Source organism: Netta rufina, assembly GCF_964035555.1.
Source record: "Netta rufina genome assembly, chromosome: 2".
Classification (NCBI taxonomy): domain Eukaryota; kingdom Metazoa; phylum Chordata; class Aves; order Anseriformes; family Anatidae; genus Netta; species Netta rufina.
The window spans coordinates 123,973,864-123,999,864 of NC_140124.1; the positions used below are offsets into that span (position 1 = coordinate 123,973,864).

General features: G+C 35.8%; 1 protein-coding gene across 1 annotated transcript in view; it reads left to right on the forward strand.

Annotated features, from left to right (window-relative positions):
- The window catches only part of LOC311206397 (uncharacterized protein C8orf34 homolog), a gene marked incomplete at both ends in the record, with an annotated part of 158,997 nt that overhangs the window by 65,704 nt on the left and 67,292 nt on the right, over window positions 1–26,001 (forward strand). The window contains 2 exons of the mRNA XM_084281678.1: window positions 1,276–1,445; window positions 5,674–5,840. Coding sequence (XP_084137804.1) covers window positions 1,276–1,445; window positions 5,674–5,840 — 337 coding nt within the window. The remainder of the gene's footprint in view (window positions 1–1,275; window positions 1,446–5,673; window positions 5,841–26,001) is intronic.

Below are 26,001 nucleotides of genomic sequence, written 5' to 3' on the forward strand. Positions count from 1 at the left end.
ATATATATTTGTATGAAAGCAGTTTGCACATTTTTTTGTTTTTTTGTTTACTTTGTTTAATTTCAGTAAAGACCTCTACTTCAAATGGGCTTTTACCATATCTGTATCAATTAGTAGGAGACTTTAAAATGGTTTGTTTTCAGGAGGATAGGAAAATATGGTTGCTAAGATAACTAATCACTGTCCTGTAGTTTTTCTAGATGCTTCTTGTTTGGGAAGTGTTGTTTTATGGTAGGAATATTTACTGAGATACTGATCTAAGTAACACACCAAAGGATTTGTTTTCCTATTTCTTTCTGTCTTTAGAAGATAGGAATAGACTACATGTATCTCTCTCCTAATTAGGAACACTGTATTTGAAATGTCTTTGCTATACTAGAAGAGTTTATTAAAGCAAAATTAATATTTCTGCTCCATTGTTTCATTATGTCTATTTTTTTGTATCTATGCTCAATGCTTTTTTTTTTTTTCCTTCAGTTTGATTGCACTGTTGTACTTGACCCTTTCTCAACAACCTTTCTCATAACACTGAAAAATGAAATACTCACCATTTCACAACAGTTTTCACATACAATTTTTAGAGACAATTTGTTTTCATTATTCTATATTCCTAATATAAATTCAAAGCAAATCACCACTATTGTTTTGAATATTTCAGTTTCATTTTGCTTGGTTCTAGTAATCCTCTTCAACTATCTTCTTCCAGTAAGTGGTTAAAAATATGAGTACTAGTTTCAGAAATGCATTTTATTAAAATGTTAATACCATTTTCAGAATTGAAGGATACATTATGTAAATCCCAGCAGGGTTATTTTTAAAATGCCAAATGCAGATGTATTTATCAGTTTTGCATTTATACATCATGCAAATAAGAGAGATGCTATTAATCTACAACAGTCTTTTGGTTGGGATGTTCATTATGCAAGTGACCTCATCTGTTGCTTAGCATAACTGACACCATATGGGTTCTAAGAATTGTGCATTTATTAAAAATACGTAATTTTTCAATATGAATTGATAAATACCAGATTCCTCCAGTTGATACTGAAAAGCAAGGAAAGGTTTGAGGCACCAGGGTGGGCAAATTTTTCTTGGAATTTTTTTAACAGAAATCTTTAACATACTTTTAACATACTGCTTATATATATAACATATTGCCTCTTTTTTTTTTTTTTTTTTTTAATGAATTGCATTATTTTCTGTCTTTTCCTCTTTACATGTCCAGTTGAAAACAAGTACAGTGCTTTTTTATTTTATTTTAATTTTTCTCTTCAGGACACCACGGGTTTTAATACCCCCCTTCTCAGACCTCGTGTGATTGGAGAATGGATTGGTCGTGAAGAGAATGATGCAGATCCACTAGCCGCTGAGATGCTGCAGCCACCAATACCAAGAAGTAAAAATGAGCAGTGGGACAGTGAGGATAGCAGCAGTCCTGGTGGAAGGTGGGATTTTTGTTCTGCCTAGAAATTTTATATATTTTTTTCATTTCTGAAGGAGAGCTTTTATTTTTTATGAGAGCAGAATGCAGGACTTCTAAAGTCCAATCTGTAGTGTGGCAGCATGCACAATAAATGGGAGACACTGTTATGTGACTAGTTTCTTACGGTGCTTTTGCATATGATTAATTTATATGAATTACCAATCCCATGGTTTTATTCCCAAGCATAAAGCTAAGTGCATGTTGACAAGGTTGGGATACATTGTGTAATGTTGTGATGTATAGCTTCATTCAGGTCCTTCAAACCCTTTTATCTTTCAATGATAGGTAATTGTAAGTTAATCTTCCTGTCACTTTAGTGATAAATCTGATTTTTTCTTTTTAAAGGAAAGCTACACAAGGGAAACAATAGCTATGTTGTTTCTAGCAGGACTTCCAAAATTCATCTTCATTTCTTGAAGAGAAAATTGTATTCTCTGCAGTAAATACCTTCCAACGATTCAGTGTGCTTGACTAAGGCTGGGGGAGTGTGTTTTTTTGTTAATGTGCTTTAGCTACATAGAAGAGTTCATCATTTTTCCAAGTTGTCCATTCGACATGATTTAAAGATATCTCTTTCTCACAGAAAGTTAAGCATTTGCAGCCATGCTTCTGTTAATTACCTAAACACCTGCTGTTCTCCCTCAACCCTGTAGCTTTTCTCTTTGGTTATAACTAGTACACTGACTGCAGCAGACACAGTTTGCTCCCTCTTTTAAGGATGCAGAAACTCTAATTTCCCTTTGAAAAGGCGTATATGCCTTCGCTATGTCCTCCATGTGTTCTCTACATCGGAATTCTCTTCCCTGTCACATAAGAAACTAGTCTGTCATTCGCTGGGCTCTTAGAAGCTGTATTTATTAACTATCCATGCATGTTGGAAGTGATTGTTAACCATGAATGCATCATAGTGTTTGTTTTTTTTTATTTTTGGGGGGGGGGGGGGTGGGGTGGGGTGGAGAGGGAGGGGAGAACTAGGGGGTCAGTGGGAAGCTGCAAATACTACAATTTCAAAGTAGCAGCAGCATATACTAATGATCCCTTAGCCAGACTTTGGACTGGAACTAACGGAACTCAAAGACTGAGTCCCTCTACTGCAATTCCTGGGAAAGTAATGGAGTCAGCAGCTGTCATTGCAGCTTCATTGTGAGGGTCTGGGTTTCTATTTATCCTTATTCAGCATTCCAAGTAAAGGACACCAAGTAAAGATTTGTTGCAAGTTGCAGAGGGTATTGAGAATATTGTATCCCTTCTCTTAATAGGAAGAAGCAGAAATAGGCTGATCTCTAGATGGGAGCAAAGAGATTTAGTTCTGAGTGACAAAGATCATTTGGTACAGAGTATTTTTCTCTGTAGAAGGTGATACAAGCTGTGAGAAACATTATAGATAATGGTATAATGAAGAAAAATACTAACGGCTTTGAAAGTAGTATTTGAGAAGTCTTGTTGAGTATCATGAAAAAAATCACATTGCCAGAAGTATGGAATAAGGAGAGTATGGGGTACTTGATGTAAGAAAAGAATCATGGGACACTGATATCTTTTCAGGTGTTTTAGATGCAATGAATGCAGAAGAGATGTTGAAAAATATGTATCATTAAGTGGGAATACTGATTTTCAGTGGAAATTAATGACTACTAAATTATGTGCTGCATATGGATTTAAATTTGGATGACTGATTTTATGCCTGGGATAATTCTTTGCTTCATTAGCATTTCATCAGGTTTTGTAAAGCATTTAAATAAAGCATGTTTGCAGTCTTGCAAACTAATATAAAATTGCAGTACTTCAAGATAGTGATAATAATGAAATTGATGCTACCTATATGTGGAAGTTCAAAAGACCCATATTGATCAAGGTTAATCTGAATGTTCACTAATAATAGGAAATTTCTCCAAGGTCTGATTCAGTTATTGAGAATTAAAGTACTACAAGCAGACTTTGGAATTGGCTATACACCAAATGCATGAGACAGTAGGAAATAATAATTTAGTTTTAATGTAACATTTATCTAGTACCTCCAAAAGTAGATGGAATAGCATGTCTTTTTATTAGACTAAATGGAACTCAAAGTTGCTATCACTTGTTGATATAGGCTAAAATAATTCAGTTACATTTTTATCTGACAACTGAAGGAGGGAGTGATTTAAAATTCATATTCAATGTTTACAATTATGTTGTTTAAAATCTGATGTATTAACACTTTCAATTAGAAGTGATATTTTGTTCATCAGTAACTATCAGGATTTATGTGATAGACCAGCAAACTCTAAAAATTAATTCGAATCTTGATTTACAGCATAAGAACAAGAATGTAATTGTCCCATATATCAAAGTAGTAACGTTTCCTTACACCTATCACTAAACATAATGAAATATTACATAAATAACATTTAACAATGACTATATATGTAGTCACATACACCCACCCCCATATATATATATACATGTATATATATACATGTATATGTATATATATATAAAATCTTAGGATATAGTCAGAAGATTAGTAATTTTCATATTCATTTTTAGAGTAATTGCCAACAGTGTCTTATATGACTGCCTCTTTCTCTATATTGTTTTCACAGAGCTTAGCATATAAGTTTTTTTCTGTTGGGTGGAAGCGGAAGCTGGGAATTCTATAGTATCTATAGCATTCTATAGGGAACTGAATAGGCTGCAGAGAATGGCATATTCCTGTCGACCAGTGCTTTGCTGATAACCTGTCCATTTTCCATATCGTTTTCAGCATAAGGCAGATCATAGAGCATAGTCTGGGAACGTATGAGCTGTCTGCTTTTTCTATATTTGCAGCCATGATCCTCACTTGTCAGTCCATTCATACTGGAAACCACTATTCCCTCTGTGAGAATTCCTGTGATCATGAGCAACAGAAATTTCATACAGTTTTTATCTGAAAGCCAGACCCAGTTACTTAAAAAGGAAGGGGATTAATTTGGAGCAACTGAAAGGACAGATTTCACTATTACTTTGACTGGGAAAGGTAGTGTAGCCACACTACCGCAGCTGTTTTGGTGATGTCTTGTCAAACTGATGAAGGGTCACCATTTTGCCCTTAATGTTCTGGGTTGCTGCAGAGGAAAGACTACACGTGTCATTGGTTTTATACAGCTCTCTGTTGCTGCTAAAGGAGTAAGACAAGCTATTAACATTGGATAGGGGACCATATAAAAGTGCTAATAGGAATCCTGCCGGTACTGAGCTCATCTTTCAGAAATCAGGAACCATGAAAACAGGATTAAATTCATTTCCATGCCATTGCCACTATTTTTCTACATGAAAAAAATATTGTGGAAGTTCTGAGAGGAAGCATAGTTCTTGGGAAACTTCCCTAAGGGGCAGCGAATGTACACAGTGTGGATTTTGGGTGATTTTTCATTTGATGTTCTTGTATCTCAGAGCATGAAATGAACTGGAGCTCACAGAGGCCCTATTCATAACAACATGTCCTAAACCCCAAACCTGTTCTACATCCCCAAGGTCCATTTTATCTTATTAGTGTTTATTTTTGCAGGGAAAATGATCTATTGATTATACTGAATTTCATAATTTGCAAAATATCCATCTTCCTGCAACAAGCTATGACAACCTGAGGTATTCCTGATACCCTCCTACTTCTTTCTCATTGTCTTTATCTTGAGATTAGAAGGAGTTTGAAATTGTTAACTATAGCAATTCCTGCCTTAGACCCTTCTGCTAACTTCTGTGCAGTTCAGTTGTCTGTTACTTAGGTTAGGGGCACAAGTCAAGAAACTATAATGAAGATTGTTGTAACTATGAAAACCTTAATCCTATGCGATTGTGATAACATAACTACACAGTGGAGTAGTTTTTGTTCTCAGCTTTGTTGTTGTGCGACCAATGCCTTAACAATACTCATCAGTAATTAACATCCTGTTATGTATGTAACTTATTTAGACTTGATAAATACCCATAAAGTCAATGGAAATTTTCCCATCATTGTTCGGTCAAAATTGTAGGTAAGAACTAAAAGCACAGTCTGATTTATAGCATCTAATGATCAGGGCATGAGAGGTTACCAGTAGGTTTCTGTGGTCTGATGGTGCTAACCTTCAGATCTGGATGACTTCATGGGCTACAGTGATTTGAAAAATGTGTGACATATTTTATACACAGTATCAGTAAGAGAAAGTTGTTTTCCTCCCTCGCAGCCTAAAAATGGAGCCAAAGAGCAAAGGACTGAAACAGCAACAACAACAACATAAGAAACTGCTGGCTGCCATGCTTTCTCAGGACTCCTTTGATTCAGCTCACAGCACAGCTCCATCTGTAACTGAAGAAGATATTGACAATGAAGACGATGCAATGGAACTGCTGGGTAACTGCAAAAAATTATATGTATTTTCTGATGCTTCTTTTTTTAATTAGAGGTTAAGCTTAAAAGTGTAGTATCCAATCACACACAGATTGGTTTGAATCTTCTTCCTGTTTTTGAAATATCCAGTAACTGTGTGATAGTTCTTAAGCTTTAACTTACGACTTTCAGGAATGTCATGAAGGCCATATATATATGTGAAGAAACTGCCAGCTGCATCAAAATTCCATACAAGTATCAAATATTTCAGGTGTTTAAAGTAAAATTAATTTGATTTCCTACATAATGTACTTGAAGGTTCATCTTGGAGAACATACTTAAGTACAAAGAGCAGAAGTAACTTTTACAGGCTTTTATCTTGTTCTTTTACTTAGACATTTCACAGTCCTAACTTCATTGAGTTTTTTTGAGACTTACTAACTACATAAAGCTTGCACGATATTAATTAATAACCTCTACAGAGGATTTGATTGTAATGTTTCCAAAAGATTGTATTACATATTAAATCACACTCTAGAAACTTCTATGCTCACTGCAACCTCCTTTTCCTGGAACTGCCATTTACAAAAGGATGATATTTTTGTAGAAATTTAATTACTCTCTTTTCTGCCATTTTTAAAAACTTCAGCATAAGATGCTTGAAAAGTACTCCTAGACTTCAATTATTTATTTACTTGGTTTTAGTTTTTGCCATATAGAACTTTCTGAGAATCAAGGCACATGAAATAATAGAGCCTCAGAACAGCTCAACATTCTTATATTTGGGAATTCTATCACAAACCCTTTGTTCCAGATTGGATGCCAATCTAAAAATTAGAAAAATATATGATGCTTTACTGTGATTCTGTTATTTTTCTGTTGCTTTCTTATTGCAGTTTTCATAGAATCACAGAATAATTGATGTTGGAAGGGACTGCTGGATTTATCTAGTCCAACCCATTGCTCAAAACAGTCAACTAGAGCAGGTTGTTCTGGACGTTGAACAGTTGGTTTTGAACCTCTACAAAGATGGAGACTAGAATGTTTCAGGGCAACAAGTTTCAGTGCTTGACTGTGATGACAAAAAAAATTTTTTTTTCTTTCTTTTTTTTTTTTCTCCAGTAATTTTAAGCTTGATTTATTTGTATTTTTGAAAAAGAAGACATAATAGGCTGGATCTCTTCTGTGCCACAGTGGCACAGAAATTACACAAGTAATTTATTCTTATAGGAAATCACACTATTTGTGTCTAAGGTCTTGCTATCTCCACAGCGTCAGTTGTTATTTCCAGAAATCTGTGGATCCCAGTGAACGCCATAATTAGTCCGTAGCTGTCTCATCTCTTTATTTTTTTCCTGAAGTTTACTAATCTTTCCAACTTTATTATCATAACATAAAAAGAAAGCTGAATGACTATCTTGTGCTTTTATAAACCACAAGACTTTTCCAAAGTAAAATTAAGTAGGCATTCTGTGGCATTTAGAAGGAACAGTAGGTAAAAGAGAGAGAGTGAGGTTGTTAACCTCATTACATGTGACATAGAATAGAATCTTTTATTAACTTCTGTGGGGATAGTGAGGCCAAAGGTACCCAGTACAAGTTTGCTTCTCCTATGTGTAGGTTCTCCTCTAGCCACTTGAATCTCTCAAATAATCTGTATTCAGAAAGTCAGTATGAAGCAAATTATCTTTTTTAGTGGCTTGACCTTTGTGCGGAATATTATTGGTGTACAAACCAGTGTGTTTTTTATTTCAGTATGTTTGCTTGTTTTGTTTCTTTTGTTTTGTTTTAAATAAGGACTCAATTGTAAGAGTTTATCCTGGCATTTTTCCTGGTTTTAAGCCATGTAAAACTTAGTACATTTTTCTACCATGCATTTAACTGAAACTGGCTGAGTTTATGCAAAATCAACTTAAATTCCTGAAAGGACACAAACAAGACCTCTGATCTGAGTAGAGGTTGTTTAAGCACTTCTCAGATTCTGAAGCAAAATCATATCATATCCAATGAATAAGCATGCTTATTGTTATTATATATGGCCATGTTATAGTAACTAACACTGATAGCAAGGTCAATATATACCTATTAGTTTTGAAAATTCTGTGCTTCTGAAAGACTGTTTTTTATTTTTATTTTCATTCTTGTTTTCCTTTGGGCTTATAGTACATTTTATACTGGGTATAGCTTTTAGGTTATACTCTGCAGAACTGCTCAAAAATTGAGGCTGTAATAAAATGTTACACAGGAAGGGCATTTTATTTTATTTTGAAGGTAACATAAAAAAAAATTAAGTTTCTGCAAACATAGTTATCTTTCATTGCGTGTTTTATAGATCAGTAACTGTGTGATACTGGGACTGAATTTTCTTATGTACTGCATTAATCCATTAACTGCTTTGATGCTTTTTACAGATTCGGTATAACTACTTCCAAATCATGTCTTTCGCTGAACTGCAGGGCATTGTTGCATATAGCTACATGACCATTTAGAGTTCATTATTCATTACATATACAGCCCTTTCTTAAAAACAAAAACAAAAAACGAAACCACATATCAATTCCAGTATTGATAATAGAGGATTTTGATCTGTACCCTACTTATAATGCAGGTTTCTGCAGAGCAAATACTTCCATCTTTATGTGTATGTCTTGATTCTCTTTAAGAGAATCTTTGTCAAAGTTTAGTTGACTGACTTAGGCATTAAAAGTATGAAACTGACTTTTGGTACATTTTCTTCTAAAAAACACCCAGTAATTATACCAGAATTGTCAATGAAGGTTTAGCTAGAATGGAACATTCAAAACAGCTAAGCTATTGCACTTCTAATGGGAAGAATGCATTTCAGAAGAAATATACTTCATTTTTATTTCAGTTATCACTGTTTATGTGCAATTTAGAATGCATAGGAGGGCTGATAACACACCAGTAATTTTTTAAGTGCGTTCAGCTGTGTGGGTGGTTGACACAGATTACTAGCAGATAACATCAGAATGGAAAGGATCTTCTTGACTTTAAAAAAAAAAAAAAACAACAAACAAACAAAAAAACAGAACTGTAGCTATAAAATCACATGTATTTGTAAATATAAAAAAGGTAATGGGATTGAGATCTGTGACTGAAAGTTATATCGGGGGCTCATTTTATATGTATAGCCATGCCAAGTATTGTTTTGTAATATAGCAAGCCAAAGGTGTTCTTTGTGAAAGTCCACAGTCCTTTTGGAATTCCATGACATTTTGGCCTAAGATTTTCTTTGTATTTAGCTCAAGTCCACTGAGACTTTGAAATCATGTTATTTTCTCAGTTGACACTGATGTCCATTGGAGTGGATTGGACTCAGTCACCAAATTGTGTCCCATTTGGTTTTAAAACAGTCAATTCTTTGGCTTAGTGTAAGAATATTGAGTTGTTTTTTGGACACTTGAACCTATATTTATATTCTTGAACTTTTAACAAGTAAGGAAGATGGAAAAGAAATTACGTCTTGTTTTTCAGAATATTAATATTTGGTCATAATGCTCATTTACATTTTTTGTTGTTGTCCAATCTTTAAGTATACTCACAATGTTAAAAAATGTTAAGCTATGCTATGTATTACAGCATAGAATATAATAGGTAACTGTGAAGCACCACTCTAAAGATAAGCATACCAAGGAAGATCATATTTGCATCATATCCATGATCTCAATGCAAACAATCACATTTCTGAGCTAAATTTAAGTGTTTGCAGTATCAGGGCTTGTAAAAATATCTATTTTCTTCTGAGCTGTTTTCATAGTAATGGTGTTTTTTTGCTCAATGTGTAAGTCTTAAGTGAAAGTTCAGTCTTTTACATTGTCTTCATCATGTTTGTTATGTGTAATTCTTGTTATGCAGTAAGAAACAATAATTTTTAAAGTTAGAAATGCTATTTAAGTAATATTTTTTTTTGTTTATGACTTTGGGAGATACCTGAAGTGTTCCGTTTGCTTTAATAACTGTTCTAATTTTTGCAAGTTCTTTTTTTTTCTTTCTTTCCTCAAGAGGTTCCTAAATGTCAAGTATTTAATCATTGTGAAACCCCTGAAAGATCGACAGTTGATATATTTACATTTTATAACAAGGGGGCATAAACAGAATTTAATTGAGATTGAGTTGTTTTACCTTACGAACAAAAGCAGTGTCCAGTAGCCTATTCCTTATATAGCCTATATTGTTTTTGCAGTAATCTCTGAGTGTCTGAATGTGAAAGGGTGCACAATCTGCAGTGCTTTCAGTACAGTTCTTCTCGTTCATCAAAAATTCCTGATTTCCCTGTTTCCTAGACTTCAGCAACATGCAGGAAACAGACTCTAAACTTGATAAATTATTCCAGTATTAGCAGCAGGTTGCTCCTCTTTGTTGTCTCTCCCAAGTGGACAAAAGCTTGTCTTCCAGTATGTGACTGGAATATATCATTTGACAGAAGAGGAGCGGCAAGGCCCTGGGAAAGGTGATATACAAGTTGTACTACATCTTCAGAACAGTTTTCTGGCCCACAGCTTGTTTTGTTTAAGTAGAACGATTGTGTGGGAAAAAGCTGCATGAATTGCTCATCATGGTGCCCTTTTGCTGACTTTTCTTATTTGGAAATTATTGAGAAATTGGTAACATTACCTGTTGAACATCTGCTGTGTAGTGCATGCACAGAAGCTGACAGTACTGGAAGACAGTAGGCCTCTGGCATGCAGAGGCTAGCTGTACTATACATTGCAAAATCTTCAGTGATGGATGTAATGCACTGGCACCAGTATTTGTTATAGACTCCATAAGGTGCTGATTTAAATATCCCCTTTTTCTGTCTCAAAAAGGTAATCTTATATCGTTTCAGATGCTGGGAACCCTGTGTTGCATAACAAGGGCATGGTTGCATAACACAGATCCAGCTGTGCTGAGATGGAGGCGCATTACGGTCCTGAGAGCACTTAAAATAAAGAATTTAGTTTAACTTTTCTTATAAGTAGAGAATTCCATTTGGTATTTATATTGTCAAACAAAAAGATGTTCACATGAGAACATGGTCTTCACTTTTATGATAGCTGCCAAGTGGAAATTGACTACAGTCTTCTCCCTTGTGATTAGCAGACTAACTTTACCCTGCAGCCAAGTGATATGTGCAGCATAGCACAGATCTGCTCATGCTCAGGTTAGTTGTTATTTGGATCATAAACTCCTTGTTGTACATTAATCCTTGGGTAAGGATCACCAGCAAGCAGAAAAGTCAGTGTAGCACTGTATTTTCCTGCCACTGGAAGAAGGTAAATTTATCTCTGTCTAGTCAGAGATAGTGATCACTGCCTTAACCCAAATGAAGGGAAAGTGATGATGGCAGCTATTTATCTTATCACCAAAAGCTAAATCTTTACATTCAGTGCAACAATAAACATTGATGTTCTCAGATTTAAAAAATAAAAATAAAAATTAGTAAGGTGTAATTCAGCATTATTATTCTGTTAAAAAAACAAGTGTGAAGTGGTTCATTTTACAGTCTTCAAAAGTCAAGTGAAATGTGTGTATGCATGATTCTACTATCCTGCATTGCTACTGCCCTCCTACTGAAATTTCTGAAAAAGGTTACTGTGGAAATAAATACTTATATTCAGATTTTTTGGAAGCTGCTCTAGATCATGCTTTCAATTCTCATGTCTTACAGAGTCGTGGTCAAATGATTATTCACATTTTATGGAGCTGTTCTTATGAAGTTTTTTGTTTCCTTCAAATTTCAACAATTGGAAGAAGAGGCATGTTATGTATCTAAAAGAGAAAGAAAAAGGCACTTTTCCCCCTTTTCATTACCTCCTGCAGCATGAAAAGCATTTACATGCTTTTGTGCTCCTTGATGGCTATTTCTGGTGCAGCAGAAGGATTGCATTATATGAACCAGACTTGTCATATCAACAGTCATGATGTTGCTGCTCTATTAATGACCAAGTGATATCACTAATATGAATGAAATCTTAAGCTTTTTTTTTTTTTTTTTTTTTTTTTTGTGAAATGTAGTTGACTTCCTAAGTGATAGGTATTTGACATTTGGTGACAACAACTGAACTTTTCTTTAGAGTCTGATATGGAAGATATACTTGTTCATACCCATTTGAATAATGCTACTTGATTCTAGGTAAAATATCAATAAATGCAATTTACTGTTACCACAGTTTCTAAAAGGTCTGATCTTACATTTGTCTTCAATCTTTTATCTCTATGGTAGGCAATTTCTGATAATCTTAATTACCAGGTGCTTTGAAACTTGAAAGATTTGGAATTTAGATAGACAGCTAACAACTGAAGGCAAAAGTTCCAGAAGGTAATTCTTTCCTTTGTGGTGGATTGAGCTCTGACAGCAGCTAAGTACCACACAAGCCCCTTGCTCACTCACTACCCTGCAGCAGGGTGGGGGAGAGAACAGGAAGGTCAAAAGCAAGAAAACTTATGGGTGGAGATAAAAAGAGTTTACTAAGTGAAGGAAAAAAAGTAAAGCAAATAAACCCCCCAAAATAAAACCAAGGTTTTATTGCAGAGCATGACAATATATGATGTGGAATATTCCTTTGGTTAGTTTGGGTCAGCTGTCCTGACTGCATCCCCTCCCAACTTCTTGCCCACCCAGCCTGCTCACCAGGGAAGCAGGAAGCAGGGAAGGGGTTTGTGGTGCAGATGGAGAAACACAGAAGGTCTTGACGCAGTGCAAACAACTGTTCAGCAATAGCCAAGATTGTGTTGCCAACACTGTTTTGGTTGTGGATCTTAAACACAACACCATATGGATTACTAAGATCTACTTTAACTCCATCCTAGCCAGACTCAGGACATCCTTTAAAGGTATATTTTTTCCAAGTCACTGCTGCCTTTTTGAGGACTGAGAGATTCTATTGACATGATGAAAGGTTCTACTTGCTCTGTCATTTCCAGGGACATTGTCCTGATTCCTTTTAGTTAAAAGCTCCTCTTCTCTTCCTAAGACAGGCTGATCATTTTAGTTAGGTCTCTTGAAATTGTTCTCCAATTTTATGTCACTGTTCATTTATAGCTGATTCTATTCTTCCCAGAGTTCTTTTAGACCATAATTATAGATTCCAGAATGTCTTTCATGCTTACCCTGTGTCTCTTGTGTTCTTAGCTTCTTAATTAGTCTTTGTTGTGCACAAAGGCCTTAGTGCACTTCTGAGAAGTGACTATATTTGTCACAGAGGGTACAGTTTGTAAATGATGATACCTCTCTGGGATTCTTATGCTATTTCTTAAGTGTGTTGTAAGTGGAAAAGATTGTAAAACCTGCAGAGCTCAAAAGAGGGCACTTTGGTTACTATACAGATGACTACTGATCTTCTGTGAATTTAAGAAACAGTCTTTCCTTCATGCAATGGTATTTGCAGTGGTATTGGTACTTACTTCTCACATTCTTCCTTTTTAAAATGTATGTTTAATTATTTCTTTACTGTAGTTGGTTACGTGCCATTTTCCTACAGTGATCCATGCTCAAGATCTAATCTTGAGAATGTGTAAGGAATATTGAAGACCAGTGGAAGGGGAAGGAGAAAGAGAGTAGCAAAGAATCAGCTAAGGTTGTGAAAAGGAATTTCTATTTTTAAAATGGGCAGTTACGGATACTTATTTACTCATATGCAGTTTTTCTTCAGGCTACAATGACTAGCTTGTTAGTAAGCATCAATAAATCCTTAGCTTTTTTGCTTTTAATAAAATATATGAATTGCTATGCTATCCCTCAAAAAATTAAAAATAAAGCAAATCTGCAAGGATCTGTTTTCTAGAGAGAAGTCATAAACTTGAAAACTACTAATTTTAAAACAATTTTTAATGTATTACACCTGTCACTGAATACCTGTGTAAAAATGTAACAAATGCCATATTTTTCTGTTTCTGCCAATATATGAAGTCACTGACGCAAGAGACACCTGCAGGTGTGTTTAATGTCATTCACAAAGTCCATTGATTTCAGTTCATCTTGTGGTCCTACAATGAAAGACAGCAATATCAGTGAGAATCTTTTAGCTGATATGAGTTTAAACATCAGTCTATCTGGTTATTCAAAGAATAAGACTTTGATGTTAAATGCCTTAAAACAGTAGAATCCTGCTCTTCAGTTTTACTGTTGGCAATATTACAATTCATGTTTGATGAATTAGACTTTTTAGACTGTCAGTAACTTCTAGTTATCTTAGTAAGTTTTACAGTTTAGTTAAGAGGCTCTTTGTAAGGTTAGAATAAATTATGAAGTGAATTAGTCATTTATTGCAACACTTGTGTAGTTATTTCTGGTTTGATAAGCATAACATGGGTTGGTACTGAAGCTGATCATGCTTCATATTGCTAAAGGGAAAAGGGAGAGAGAAAATCAATTGTAGAGTTACTAGATTCTCTTCAGCTGAAATGAGTTATGTATGAGCCAATAAAATGTTTCAAAAGAATGATTCATTTTCAAGAGATATATGTGTACTGCGCACATCTCATGATGTGCAAGAGCCTGAAATATCATTTATGTAGAGTTCACATAGGGAACCAAGGCTTATTTTAAACCTACACCAGGAAAACAGAGCGGGGACAGTGTGCAATCCTAGTCCCTTGATTGTCTAAATCAGAGACCTAAATGTCTGTACTAACTTTTATGGTCCATATACCTGAGATTTCTTTTCAAGAAAGGCAGGGGGACATGGCAACTTGGTATACATTGAGTCTCATTATGACATGATACTGATCCCAATACCATGGGATCTGTCAGATAGTCTTCTACACTTGTAAATGCTCACAACTCTGATGTTTCCTGGCTGTGGAGATATAGAGATTGCTTTACACCAGGTATAAATAAGAAGCAGCTTCTTCCCACCCAAGCACCATTTATAAGAAGGAAAAGAAGGTGGATCTTCTTAGTCCACTCACTCCAATCCCCAGTCAAACCTCTCTCCTCACCTCCGGATATGCCAAGAACATCTGGTGTCAGGAAAATAGTAAAGAGCTGTGATCAAGTCAGGTGACATCTATTAGATAACGTTTTAAGCTATGAAGTTGCTATGAAGTATGTTTTGATGAGTACAACAGTTTTGTGGAATGCATTGCCACAGAAAGTTGTGGAGATGACAAATGTAAATATACAAGACTAGAGACATTCATGGAAGATCACAGAATAGTTAATGTTGGAATGAACCTCTGGAGGTCACACAGAATCACAGAATCACACAGAATCACAGAATCACAGAATTTCTAGGTTGGAAGAGACCTCAAGATCATCGAGTCCAACCTCTGACCTAACACTAGCAGTCCCCACTAAACCATATCCCTAAGCTCTACATCTAAACGTCTTCTGAAGACTTCCAGGGATGGTGACTCCACCACTTCCCTGGGCAGCCTGTTCCGATGCCTCACAACCCTTTCAGTAAAGAAGTTCTTCCTAACATCTAACCTAAAACTCCCCTGGCTCAATCCCATTCCCCCTCGTCCTGTCACCAGGCACGTGGGAGAACAGGCCAACCCCCACCTCGCTACAGCCTCCCTTGAGGTACCTATAGGGAGCGATAAGGTCGCCCCTGAGCCTCCTCTTCTCCAGGTTGAACAAGCCCAGCTCCCTCAGCCGCTCCTCGTAGGACTTGTTCTCCAGGCCCCTCACCAGCTTCGTCGCCCTTCTCTGCACCCGCTCAAGCACCTCGATGTCCTTCTTGTAGCGAGGGGCCCAAAACTGAACACAGTACTCGAGGTGCGGCCTCACCAGAGCTGAGTACAGGGGGACGATCACTTCCCTAGCCCTGCTGGTCACACTGTTCCTGATACAAGCCAGGATGCTGTTGGCCTTCTTGGCCACCTGAGCACACTGCTGGCTCATATTCAGCCGACTATCCACCATCACTCCCAGGTCCTTCTCTGCCTGGCAGCTCTCCAACCATTCCTCTCCCAGCCTGTAGCTCTGCTTGGGGTTATTGCGCCCCAGGTGCAGGACCCGGCACTTGGCCTTGTTGAACTTCATGCAGTTGACCTCAGCCCATCGGTGCAGCCTATCCAGATCCTCCTGCAGAGCTTTCCTACCCTCAAGCAGATCGACACACGCACCTAACTTGGTGTCATCTGCAAACTTACTGAGGGTGCACTCGATGCCCTCGTCCAGATCATCGATGAAGATATTAAAGAGGACCGGCCCCAGCACCGAGCCCTGGAGGACGCCACTAGTGACTGGCCTCCAACTGGCCTTGACTCCATTTACCACGACTCTTTGGGCCCGGCTATCCAGCCAGTTTCTAACCCAACGAAGCGTGCGCCAGTGCAAGCCAAGAGCAGCCAGTTTCTTGGTCATGTGGTCCAACTCCACTGCTCAAGCAGGGATACCTAGAGCAGTTTGCTAAAGACCATGTCCAGACATCTTTTGAAAATCTCAAATGAGGGAGACTCCACAACCTCTCTGGGCAACCTGTGCTACTGTTCAATCACCTGTACAGTAAACGTGCTTCCTGATATTTGACATGCTGACAATACTTTGTCTGATGCATCCAAGAATGCTGTCGGCCTTCTTAGCAGCAAGGGCACGTTGCTGACTGATGTTCTGCTTGGTATCTACAAGGACTCCCAGGTCCTTTTCTACAGAGCTGCTTTTCAGCTGGGTGGCCTCCAGCATGTGCTAGTGCCTGGAGTTGTTCCTTCCAAGCTGCAGGACTCTGCGTTTCTCCATGTTGAATTTCATGAGGTTCTTTCAGCCCACCTCTGCAGCCTGATGAGGTCCCTCTGGATGGCTATGCAGCCCTCTGGTGAATTAGCTGCTCCCCCCAGTTTTTTTGTCACCTGCAAATTTACTGAGGGTGCACTCTATAACATTTTCAAGATCATTAATGAAGGTGTTAAACAAGACTGGACCTGGTATTGGCCCCTGGGGTACTCCACTCGTTACTGGCATCTAACTAGGCTTTGCACAACTGACAACTTGCCCTCTGGGCCAGCTGTTCAGCCAGTTTTCAGTCCACCTCAGTCTGCTCATCCAGCCCAGACTGGTATCTTGATCATTTGAAGAGATATAATCTGAACCTATATATTTGAGGACTGCATCCTATACAATTCTGATCCCTTCTAGGGATTTTAGTGGCTGAATTCTTGTCTTATGACTGCCACAACTACCTCATACTTTTCTACCATATCCTGTCAAGTCTGTTTAAAGACACTTTCTAACATATGCACACCTGATACTCTATTTTTAGTATCTAGAGGTGAAAGCGCTCTACAGTCATCTGTCAGTCTGTCCAGCAAGTGTAATTTCAGTCTTTGCAAAATGGCAACATTTTCTTTCCACATGCAGAATCATTTACATTATGTTGTCATTGAGAAATGACATTACTGGACTTGTAAAAAAAAATCCACAAAAAACTGTAATAATTTTGAATATTTTAAAACAGTTTTTTCTTGCTTTTTTTTTTTTGTTTGTGATGAAATTCTGCCTTCTAGTTTATATACATTCTTGCCCAGCTGAAACTCCTTCAACAGAAATCTTTGCAAGTGTGTTTGATGTTTGTGCTATTTGAAGTTAATTTCTATAAAATTATTCATGACCTTGAGAAGAGAGACTATTGAAAATAAATTGTGCTGTAAATTAATAAGAAAAGTATGTTATTTCTTCTTTATGTCAAACACCTTTCTGTGATGTTACTTAAACCTTATTTAAGTAGTCCCCGGCATTTAAGCAGCTGGACCTGTAAGATAAATCTCACTGATTCATGGAAGCAGAATTTGGTACCAGTGACATACAGATAAATGAAGAAAAAGTTTGTTCTTCTGGTGGCTTTGTGTCCAAATCTTTTAGGTTATTAATCTGTAGCAGTTAACTACAGTATTGGATCAACTAATTTTGGATCAACTAATTATTTCAACTAATTGAAATAATTCAATTTAAATAGGCCTTTTGAACATTCTAGCATTTTCTACCTGTTGTTTGTTTGTTTGTTTGTTTTTTAAATTCAGTTTCCTTCATAAAACCTTCTTTAGCATTTTTTTGACAATTTCAGACTCCTTCCGCATAAGACTTCTTCACTGTGGAAAATTTTTGATAATTCATTCTCACTCCAAAACAGACAATAAATAAGAACAAGACAACTCTACTCAGTTTCTAATGCATGACAAGTTGGTCTTCTTTGAAGTTAGGCAAAGCCTTTTTTTTTTTAAGGTGATTTTTATTCTGGATATAAGTGCATAACTTTTTTTAGCGATACTCACTTGAGCTGCAAGTATATGTGTACCTTCAGGGCTTGAGGAATATTTAAAGCTCTAATCTGGAAATAAGATTCTTGAAGTTTTGAGAAATACGAAACACCTGCTCAAGGAAGACTAAGATATATCTATATATATCTATATATCTCTCTCTATATATGGAAGAGAAAAAAACACTGCAAGAAAACTCCTAGTTATTAGGACCCCACTTCATGATCATGTTTATGTCTGACGTGGTATGTGCTATATAACAAGTTAGAATTGTAAGCAAAATGAACAAAGACAGGAGTATAAATGAAACACTTCAAATTATGTTTTTCTGTCTTTCCTTTCTAAACTGGAGTCTGTTGGGAGAAAGGTTTTGGAGACATCTGTAGAAACACTGACTGCTGTTTTCATCTACTGCACAAAATCACACAACTTTTTCCAAAGATTCATATTTTTTTCTGATGTTTTCATTACTTGGTGAAGCCTTCCAATTACTGAAACTGTAATTTAATGCTAGTCACAGAAAATAGTTTTTGATTTACATTTCATAATGCATAGGAAATTTTATGCTCTGGTACAGTTAGTGGAAAGCGTGTCAAATTTCTAAAGTGAAATATTTATTGCATTTGAAACACTCCAAGCCCAAAGAAGTAGTATTTTAAATTCAGAATCCTACAAACAACTTACCTTCTTATATCACATTATGCTTAAAAAATTATTAGGTATTGTTTCCCAGTAGTTTATACTGTATTCAGATAGTTTTTCTCTTTTATTGGGATTTGATAGTTGAGTTTAGCAATTTAAATGTATTTGAGCATTGGTTATTTGTTTAATTCCTAATTAACATAGTAAGATAATTTTAATTACTGCTTTTAATTGCAGTTGTTGTTCAGTAATATTACTGTCTTTTATTAAGAGTTAGATTCAAAAGTTCTGTTTAGTCTGTTTTCCCAACAATGATAATGTTATGTAAAATGGCCACCAAAATGTGTTCATAATCATAGTATATTATTTTTGTTGCATCTATAGTCTTATAAACTTCTTTTTAAAATTCATTGAACATAGGGAAATTGTATGGGTGCTTTTCAAGACTTGCAATTTTTTCCTTCTCAAGTGGAGCACTGTGGTTCTTTCAGTAGTGTTTTGGGAGAAACTAGTAACAGTTCTGTATTAGACAGTGCTGAAGCTACTCCTTCCTCTGCCTTCTGTCAGATAAGAAATTGTTTCTCTAAGAGCTGTGCAGCTCACATAAGAAATGCCAGAAATGTTGAAGGAAAGCTTACAGTGATAAAATTCATACCATTAAAGAAAGGGAGAAGGCGAATTCATGTTATAGGTTAATATCACTTATGTGAGAACTTAAGTTATGACATATGAATAACTACTGGAAGTGAATAAAGGGTATTTTAATAAATCATATCCTCAGATTACCACTTTATGAAAATTCACGAAACTGTGACCTAGTCTCAAAGACAGAGTCAGCTTTTAGGCGACTAGCCACAAAAAGGCTCATTATAGTTCATTTTTTTCTTAAAAAGTCCAATGAAAGCTAAACATTGAAATGACTCGCTGTACTCAAGTTAGCTAAGGCAAAAGCAGGTAAGAAGACACAGTATCAGAAGAAGTAGTTGCTTTTCATACTTCGCTTAAGCTATTTTCTCCATCTTTCTCTTGCTGTTTCTCAGTAGATCAGGTACATTTCTTTCTGTTTCAGAACAGTATTTAATGGAGTTGAGCTCAAGTCTGATAATGCTAAAATGAGGCTTTGGACTAGGATTTTATGCCTGCCATCACAGTCATGAGAAGCCAGGTACCTAATACACCACTGTCATCTCACTCTCCTTCACACAACCATTAGATTTGGAATGCAAAGTTAGGTAATGCCTTTATTTATTGTTTGTGTGATACTGTTAAAGTTCTGTTTGTCCCCCAAATACACGAGTTCATCCCTGTGTTAGTTATTCCTACTCCTCCAATAGGATGGGAAGTGATGCATGGTTAACTTCAGATTTATTGCTTGAGGCCTGATTCCATCTCATCCTTAAGAAAAGGGCCTGTGAATATTTTCAGCGTTCACCTACACAGGGAAGGGATTTCATCATGCTCATTCCAGTAGTCTGTACATTTTGATTCCACAATTTCGCACATCATCTACCCCCACTACTTTTAGTTAAAGATAAGGTGATCTAAAAGTTGTGTGTATATTAATCCATTATCCTTTCAGTGTTTCAGTGTTTTTATTTTATTTTAATTTTATTTTATTTTATTTTATTTTATTTTATTTTATTTTATTTTATTTTATTTTATTTTATTTTATTTTATTTTATTTTATTTTATTTTATTTTATTTTATTTTCATTGTTAAAAAGGAATGCTTTCTGCCATTCAAATGAACTTGGCCTCTATTTGCAGGGAAGTTGTTTGTCATCTGGCACTATGACAAAGGACATGACATTACATCTCCCAAGATTTATAGTTAGGAAATAATTTCTTATTAATATAACTACAATTAAATGTACAAAATACAAAAAAACAGTGCACAGTAAGTCAGCACCATCTGGTTCAGCAATTAGTATAATTTAATTAGCAATTGTCACTAGAGTTTATTAACACAGAAGCCATAGAAGGAACGTTTCAAACATATAGGTAAACTCTGACAATTTTCAGAAAGGCAGAACGTCAGTTAATTTGGAAAACAGGTTGAAATTTACATGCCATACCGGACACTACTAATACTATTAACTCCAGAAGACTGATCACTTGGGTGTTAATATGTAATAAATTATTTGACTTAAAACACACAGATTTGCAATATGAATTTGCAAGTATGGGAAAGAGACAGAGTATGATATGGATAATTTTAATGAGAGGAAGTACCTGGATCATAAAGTCTTTGCTCAGACTGTAAAACTCATTTCTCTGTCATTTTTTAGTATGATTCCTAGAAAAATGAAATTGAATCTGACATATACTGTAATGGCACAAGGGAATAATGTTATATCTTCAATAATTCTTATTTATTTATTTATTTATTTATTTATTTATTAACTATTAAAGTGTGGATATTTCAGAATAACTAGTATTACCAGTAGAAACTGCAATGAACTGGTACTTAGAAGATTTGAAATCTCATGTAAGCATAGTATTGTCTACAAAGGCTAAAATAATTAAATTAGAGAAAGTATCCATGACTTAGAGAATAAGTTATAGTGCAGTTAAGAGAAAGAGAATTAAGAGAATAATAGAAGCTTACCTTGCCTCTTTCTCCAGGCTATCAAAAAAATAAATAAATAAAATAAAATAAAAAGGAACTTAGCAAAATCAGAAATGTATGTTGAATGAGAAGTTCAGCCTTCCTGACAGTCCCCTGCTGCAGTAGGTGTGTCTACTTTGATATGATGGGATACAGAAGTTTTGAAATAAGGGTATAGTAAAGAAGCAGACACATTGCCATTTTAATGGGGAGATATTAACACTGTTGTCATAGCTTATGTTTTCTGTATCCCTTCTTAAAAAAAAGAGTTGAATGCACAGAGTATGTATGGGTGTACAGTAGGGGATATAACTTGTGTTAGCAAAGAGATTGTGGAAGTTGTGCTACAGGAAGTCTAACAGTTAAGAGCAGATGACATGGCTCTTAGGATGGTCCATTATTCATAAAGGCCCTACTCAGCGTAAGTCTGAGGTAATTGAATTGTTTAGCATGGAAAAAGTGAAGACCTCGTGGGGACCTAATAGCAGCTTCCCTGGACTTAAGTGGAGGTTCCTGAGAAGACAGAGCCATACACTTTACTGAGGTGCACAGTAGGAGGGTGAACGACACGGGGCATAAATTGAGGCAGGCAAAGTTTTGATTAAGGAAAAATAAAATCATCATGTGGATATTTAACTCCTGGAACAAGTTGCCCAGGTAGGTTGTGGAGTCAGTGACCTTGAACGTTTTCAAGACTGAGTTGGATAAAGCACCGAGCAACCCAATTGACCCTGTTTTGAGCAGGAAATTGAGCCAGAGACCAGAGGTCCCTCTGAGCCTTAATGATTCTATGCATTGCAAGCCCAGGAAGGGCCATGGGCCCTTGAAATGTAATTTTGCTGTGCTCTATTTATAAAATACTTAAAATGAAACTAATAGAAAGTAAATGTTGGTCTATATCTGATTAAACTACTGTGCAGATAAATGTTTTGCCAGCCAGAACATATAGGTTGTGACAAAGATATTAGACTTGGACTTCAGGAGAATGAAAGAGAGAAATATGTAATGAAATAGGAAACTTTCTGTGTGATTAGAAGACATACAGAAGGGTTTAAAATATTAGGTGGTTTGGACAACCTGTGTAGGAAGTCTATTTGCCATACAATCATAGACATAAGATTGGCATTTTATATTGAGTAATATAGCTATGTTATAAGATGAATAAGGGAAGAGAGCAGTCTCAAATCTGGTAACAAGAATTACAGGTGCAAGCTGACCTTTTAACTAACCAGTAGCTGATTACAAGTTCAGTCATCCAGAATGGAGATTCATTTACTGATGAAAATAGCTCTTTAGTACTGCCAAATTGCTGTCAAACCTCATGATTATCTTGGTAATGTGAGGGGAAAAAGGAGCTGCAAGTGGATTCAGAAGCAAAATGTTTTATTCTTACAAAAAGAGAAAACGGGGGAAAGAAAGAGAGAAGAACAAGATGAAGAGTAGTGTCAAGATAAAGTAAACACTCTGAAGAAAATACACTTTTATGCCACATTTTAGAAGTTGATATGCCAAGGTAAGTAATAGAAAAACTATATAGGTAGAAACGTAAGATAGCAGTACCTAGACAAGTAGTTACAGCCCATTACAGTTATTACCCTCTTCTGAGCCATTAATGTGGACTGAAATAATCTGAAGTGGTTGGGAATGTGTTCCAATTTTTCCTTTTTCTTCAGAACCAGTAACTGTAAAAAAATGCTGACAGATTTTAAAGGTTAACATGTAGCTTTTGCCCTGAGGGCAAAAGCAGGAAGCTAAAATGAGAAGATGGAGTGTATGAGTAAAAGTTAGCAGAACTAACATCTTTGACCCATTTAGCTCTCAAAACACACCTAACTGACATATTTGGGGGGAATAGGAGAATGACAAGATAGAAAAGTCAGCCCTCTGAGAACAGTTACAGGCATGCAAGACTGTGTGACAGAAACCCATGTTGTTTAGCTAGAAGGAGCAAACACTTCTTAGAGGTTAGGTGATAGCATCGTATTGAAACCTGGGTTCCAGAGAGAATAATCCTTATGGATGATTCAAAAACAAAACAAAAAACTGTGAATAGCCAATATTGAGCACGTGGATTTATTTAGGATTAACTGGAAACTTTGGTAGGATACAAGGTACTAAAAGATGTGTGTAAATTCTTTTAGTTTTAAAAGAAATGTAAGTAGCATGTTTGGATCATGGTTTTGTAAATGTTGTTTCTTGTGTGTGTGTACTTTGTTTGTTTGTTTGTTTCTTACCACATCAGTATTGTTTAAGAAAAGAAATAATCAAAGGCAAACAAACAAACAACAACAAAAACACCATCAGGTGGATAAGGAATGCCTTCCCTTAATGATGAACAACGTACATGAACGGAGCATAATAACATAATCTTCTATTTCTTTATTTCCGAATCTAAAGTTTTTGACTTGTTTTGTACTGCTCTCTTATAAAGACAGGTTCCCATTAATTTACACAATGCAGTGACTTCAGTGGCAGCTTTTTTAAAGACTTGTTTATGAATGCAAAGTTATAACTTGGGTATTACATTAGCACAAGTGTTTGGACATACACAAAATTCATTGCTCATAAGGAGTTAAGATTTTCTGTGAAAATGATTGATATAGGCTTAATCTTCTGTAGTACTCTTTAGTACTGTCTCAGGAGAATACCATTTCCTCCTGAGACTCCCTTGGAAAGTTTCACCTGGTTCCAGAAGGAAGCTTCCTATAACATGCTGAAAATAACAGGTAGAATGATTTGGTGTAGTTTGTCACTGACAGCCCTGGGATGCGATCTCAGATACTTTCTGTACTCAGAGACAAATACAATTCCAGAATAGACTGATAGGTTTCTAAGTTTGTAGTAGCAGCTTTTGGCATACTGGCAGGTGTTTCTGTATATTTGCTGCTCTTTCTTGTTGGTACTGCAATCGTATCTTTAACCTGCACCAAAAGATTTATACTGTAAAAGCATTATAATTGGGATACTGTGACTTCTGCTTACCCCAATGATCCAATGATTTTGATGGTAGTTATATTAATGTGATATTATATTAATACGATATTATTATATTAAGGTGAGACTTCTGTGGGGTAACCCTGTGGTTTATATGATTCTGCAGTATTAAAAGTCTTGAAAAAAACATTTACTGTGAATAGTGCTGTGAACAAATTTAGGCTTTGACCCCACAAATATTATTAGTACAGAGGGACTGTTTCTTAGTGCTCTTATACACTATAGGGACTATTATGCCCGTTTACAAAATGTGTGGACTATTACATCCATTTGCAGTAGGATTAGGCTCTATGGGTTCATTCTCTCCTTTTGTTTTTCGAGTTTGTGATAGTTTTCAGCCTATTTTAGAATAATCAGCCAATACAATAAATGTGAATTACTAGTTCTCATTAATTTACCAACTGATTGTCTATAAAAAGCAGCTAAAATAAAGAGCTAAATTCATAGCACGCAATTTTCCATTAAACCTCTCATGTATTTGATAGTAAAAATAAATTCAAATGTGAGAGTTTGGTGTAAATGAGAATTATCCTGCAGTTTACAGATATATGTCTGTAGAGTATTGGATGAGTAGAAAACACGAATGTCTAGCAAGTGATTTAAATATGATTATTAATGAACTGGAATTTTATAATGGCTACAACGAAACAGTCCCTGGATACTGAAGACTGTAATGTCAAAAGGAAGCTGTGTCCACCGGGGGGCGCTGATGTTTTTCCTTTACGGGGTGATTAATCTAAATGTAGATTAATCCATTGAAAAGACGCACAAAGTGCTTAACGTTGCAGTAAAAAAATTAGCAGATGTACAAGAAAACAAAAGAAAAAACGGTATACTGTGAACCTGTTATTTTTTCTTCACAAAAGTTGTTAGTGTAGAATAAGTGCTTTTTTACAGTAAGAGTATATGGAAATTCATCCTGAAGACTGCATGAAACTGCAAGAGCTACTAAGAGATTTTAAACTGATGCTCCGTAGCTCACTTTTTAGTTACTTGTAACAAAGAATGTGAATTTTAAACCTGTGACTGGAAATATATGCACATCATTTAAAAAGAAACATGCAGAGGAAATGAGAAACAAATCTGTTACTTTTTTTATTTCAAGGAGAAAAAAAAAAAAAAAAAGAATTCTCATTTAAGGAAGAAAACATCTTCTTTAGACAGTCAAGGAGTACTGTAATATGCAGAAGAAAAAAAAAAAAAAGGCTGTACAAACCTCCCATTATAGCCTGTGATATAGTAGCTGTCTTTGAAACTGCTCAGATACGTCCATTTTTACAAAATATGCTTCTTTTTGCCAAATTTTCTGAGGCTAGGTCAGTGATTCCGTAAGCCTGTCATATGACTCATCTAATCATACAAATTGGGGATATCTGGCTTATGTCATCTTGATTAATGTAAAAGCAAGTGAACTTGAAGAGCAACACTTGTCAAAATGTGGCAGAATCATAACAACTGTTGCTCATAAAGACTGTTGCCACCCACTTACATACAGTAATTTATCCCAAATTTTGTAAACCTGCTGGCAAAGCAGTTATTGAAGCATAGGTAGGGGAATCAATGTGTACAGAAAAAAAATAGAAGCACTGATATTCAGCAACTGATGGTGAATTTCAGTTTTTGCAAGAATGAACTTTATTGTTGTTGTGATGCATTTGCACTTAATATGATTTTCTAGTATTTATAAGTAACATAGCATGTAGTTAATGTTAGACTTCTCACGACATTTAGATAGTGCTGG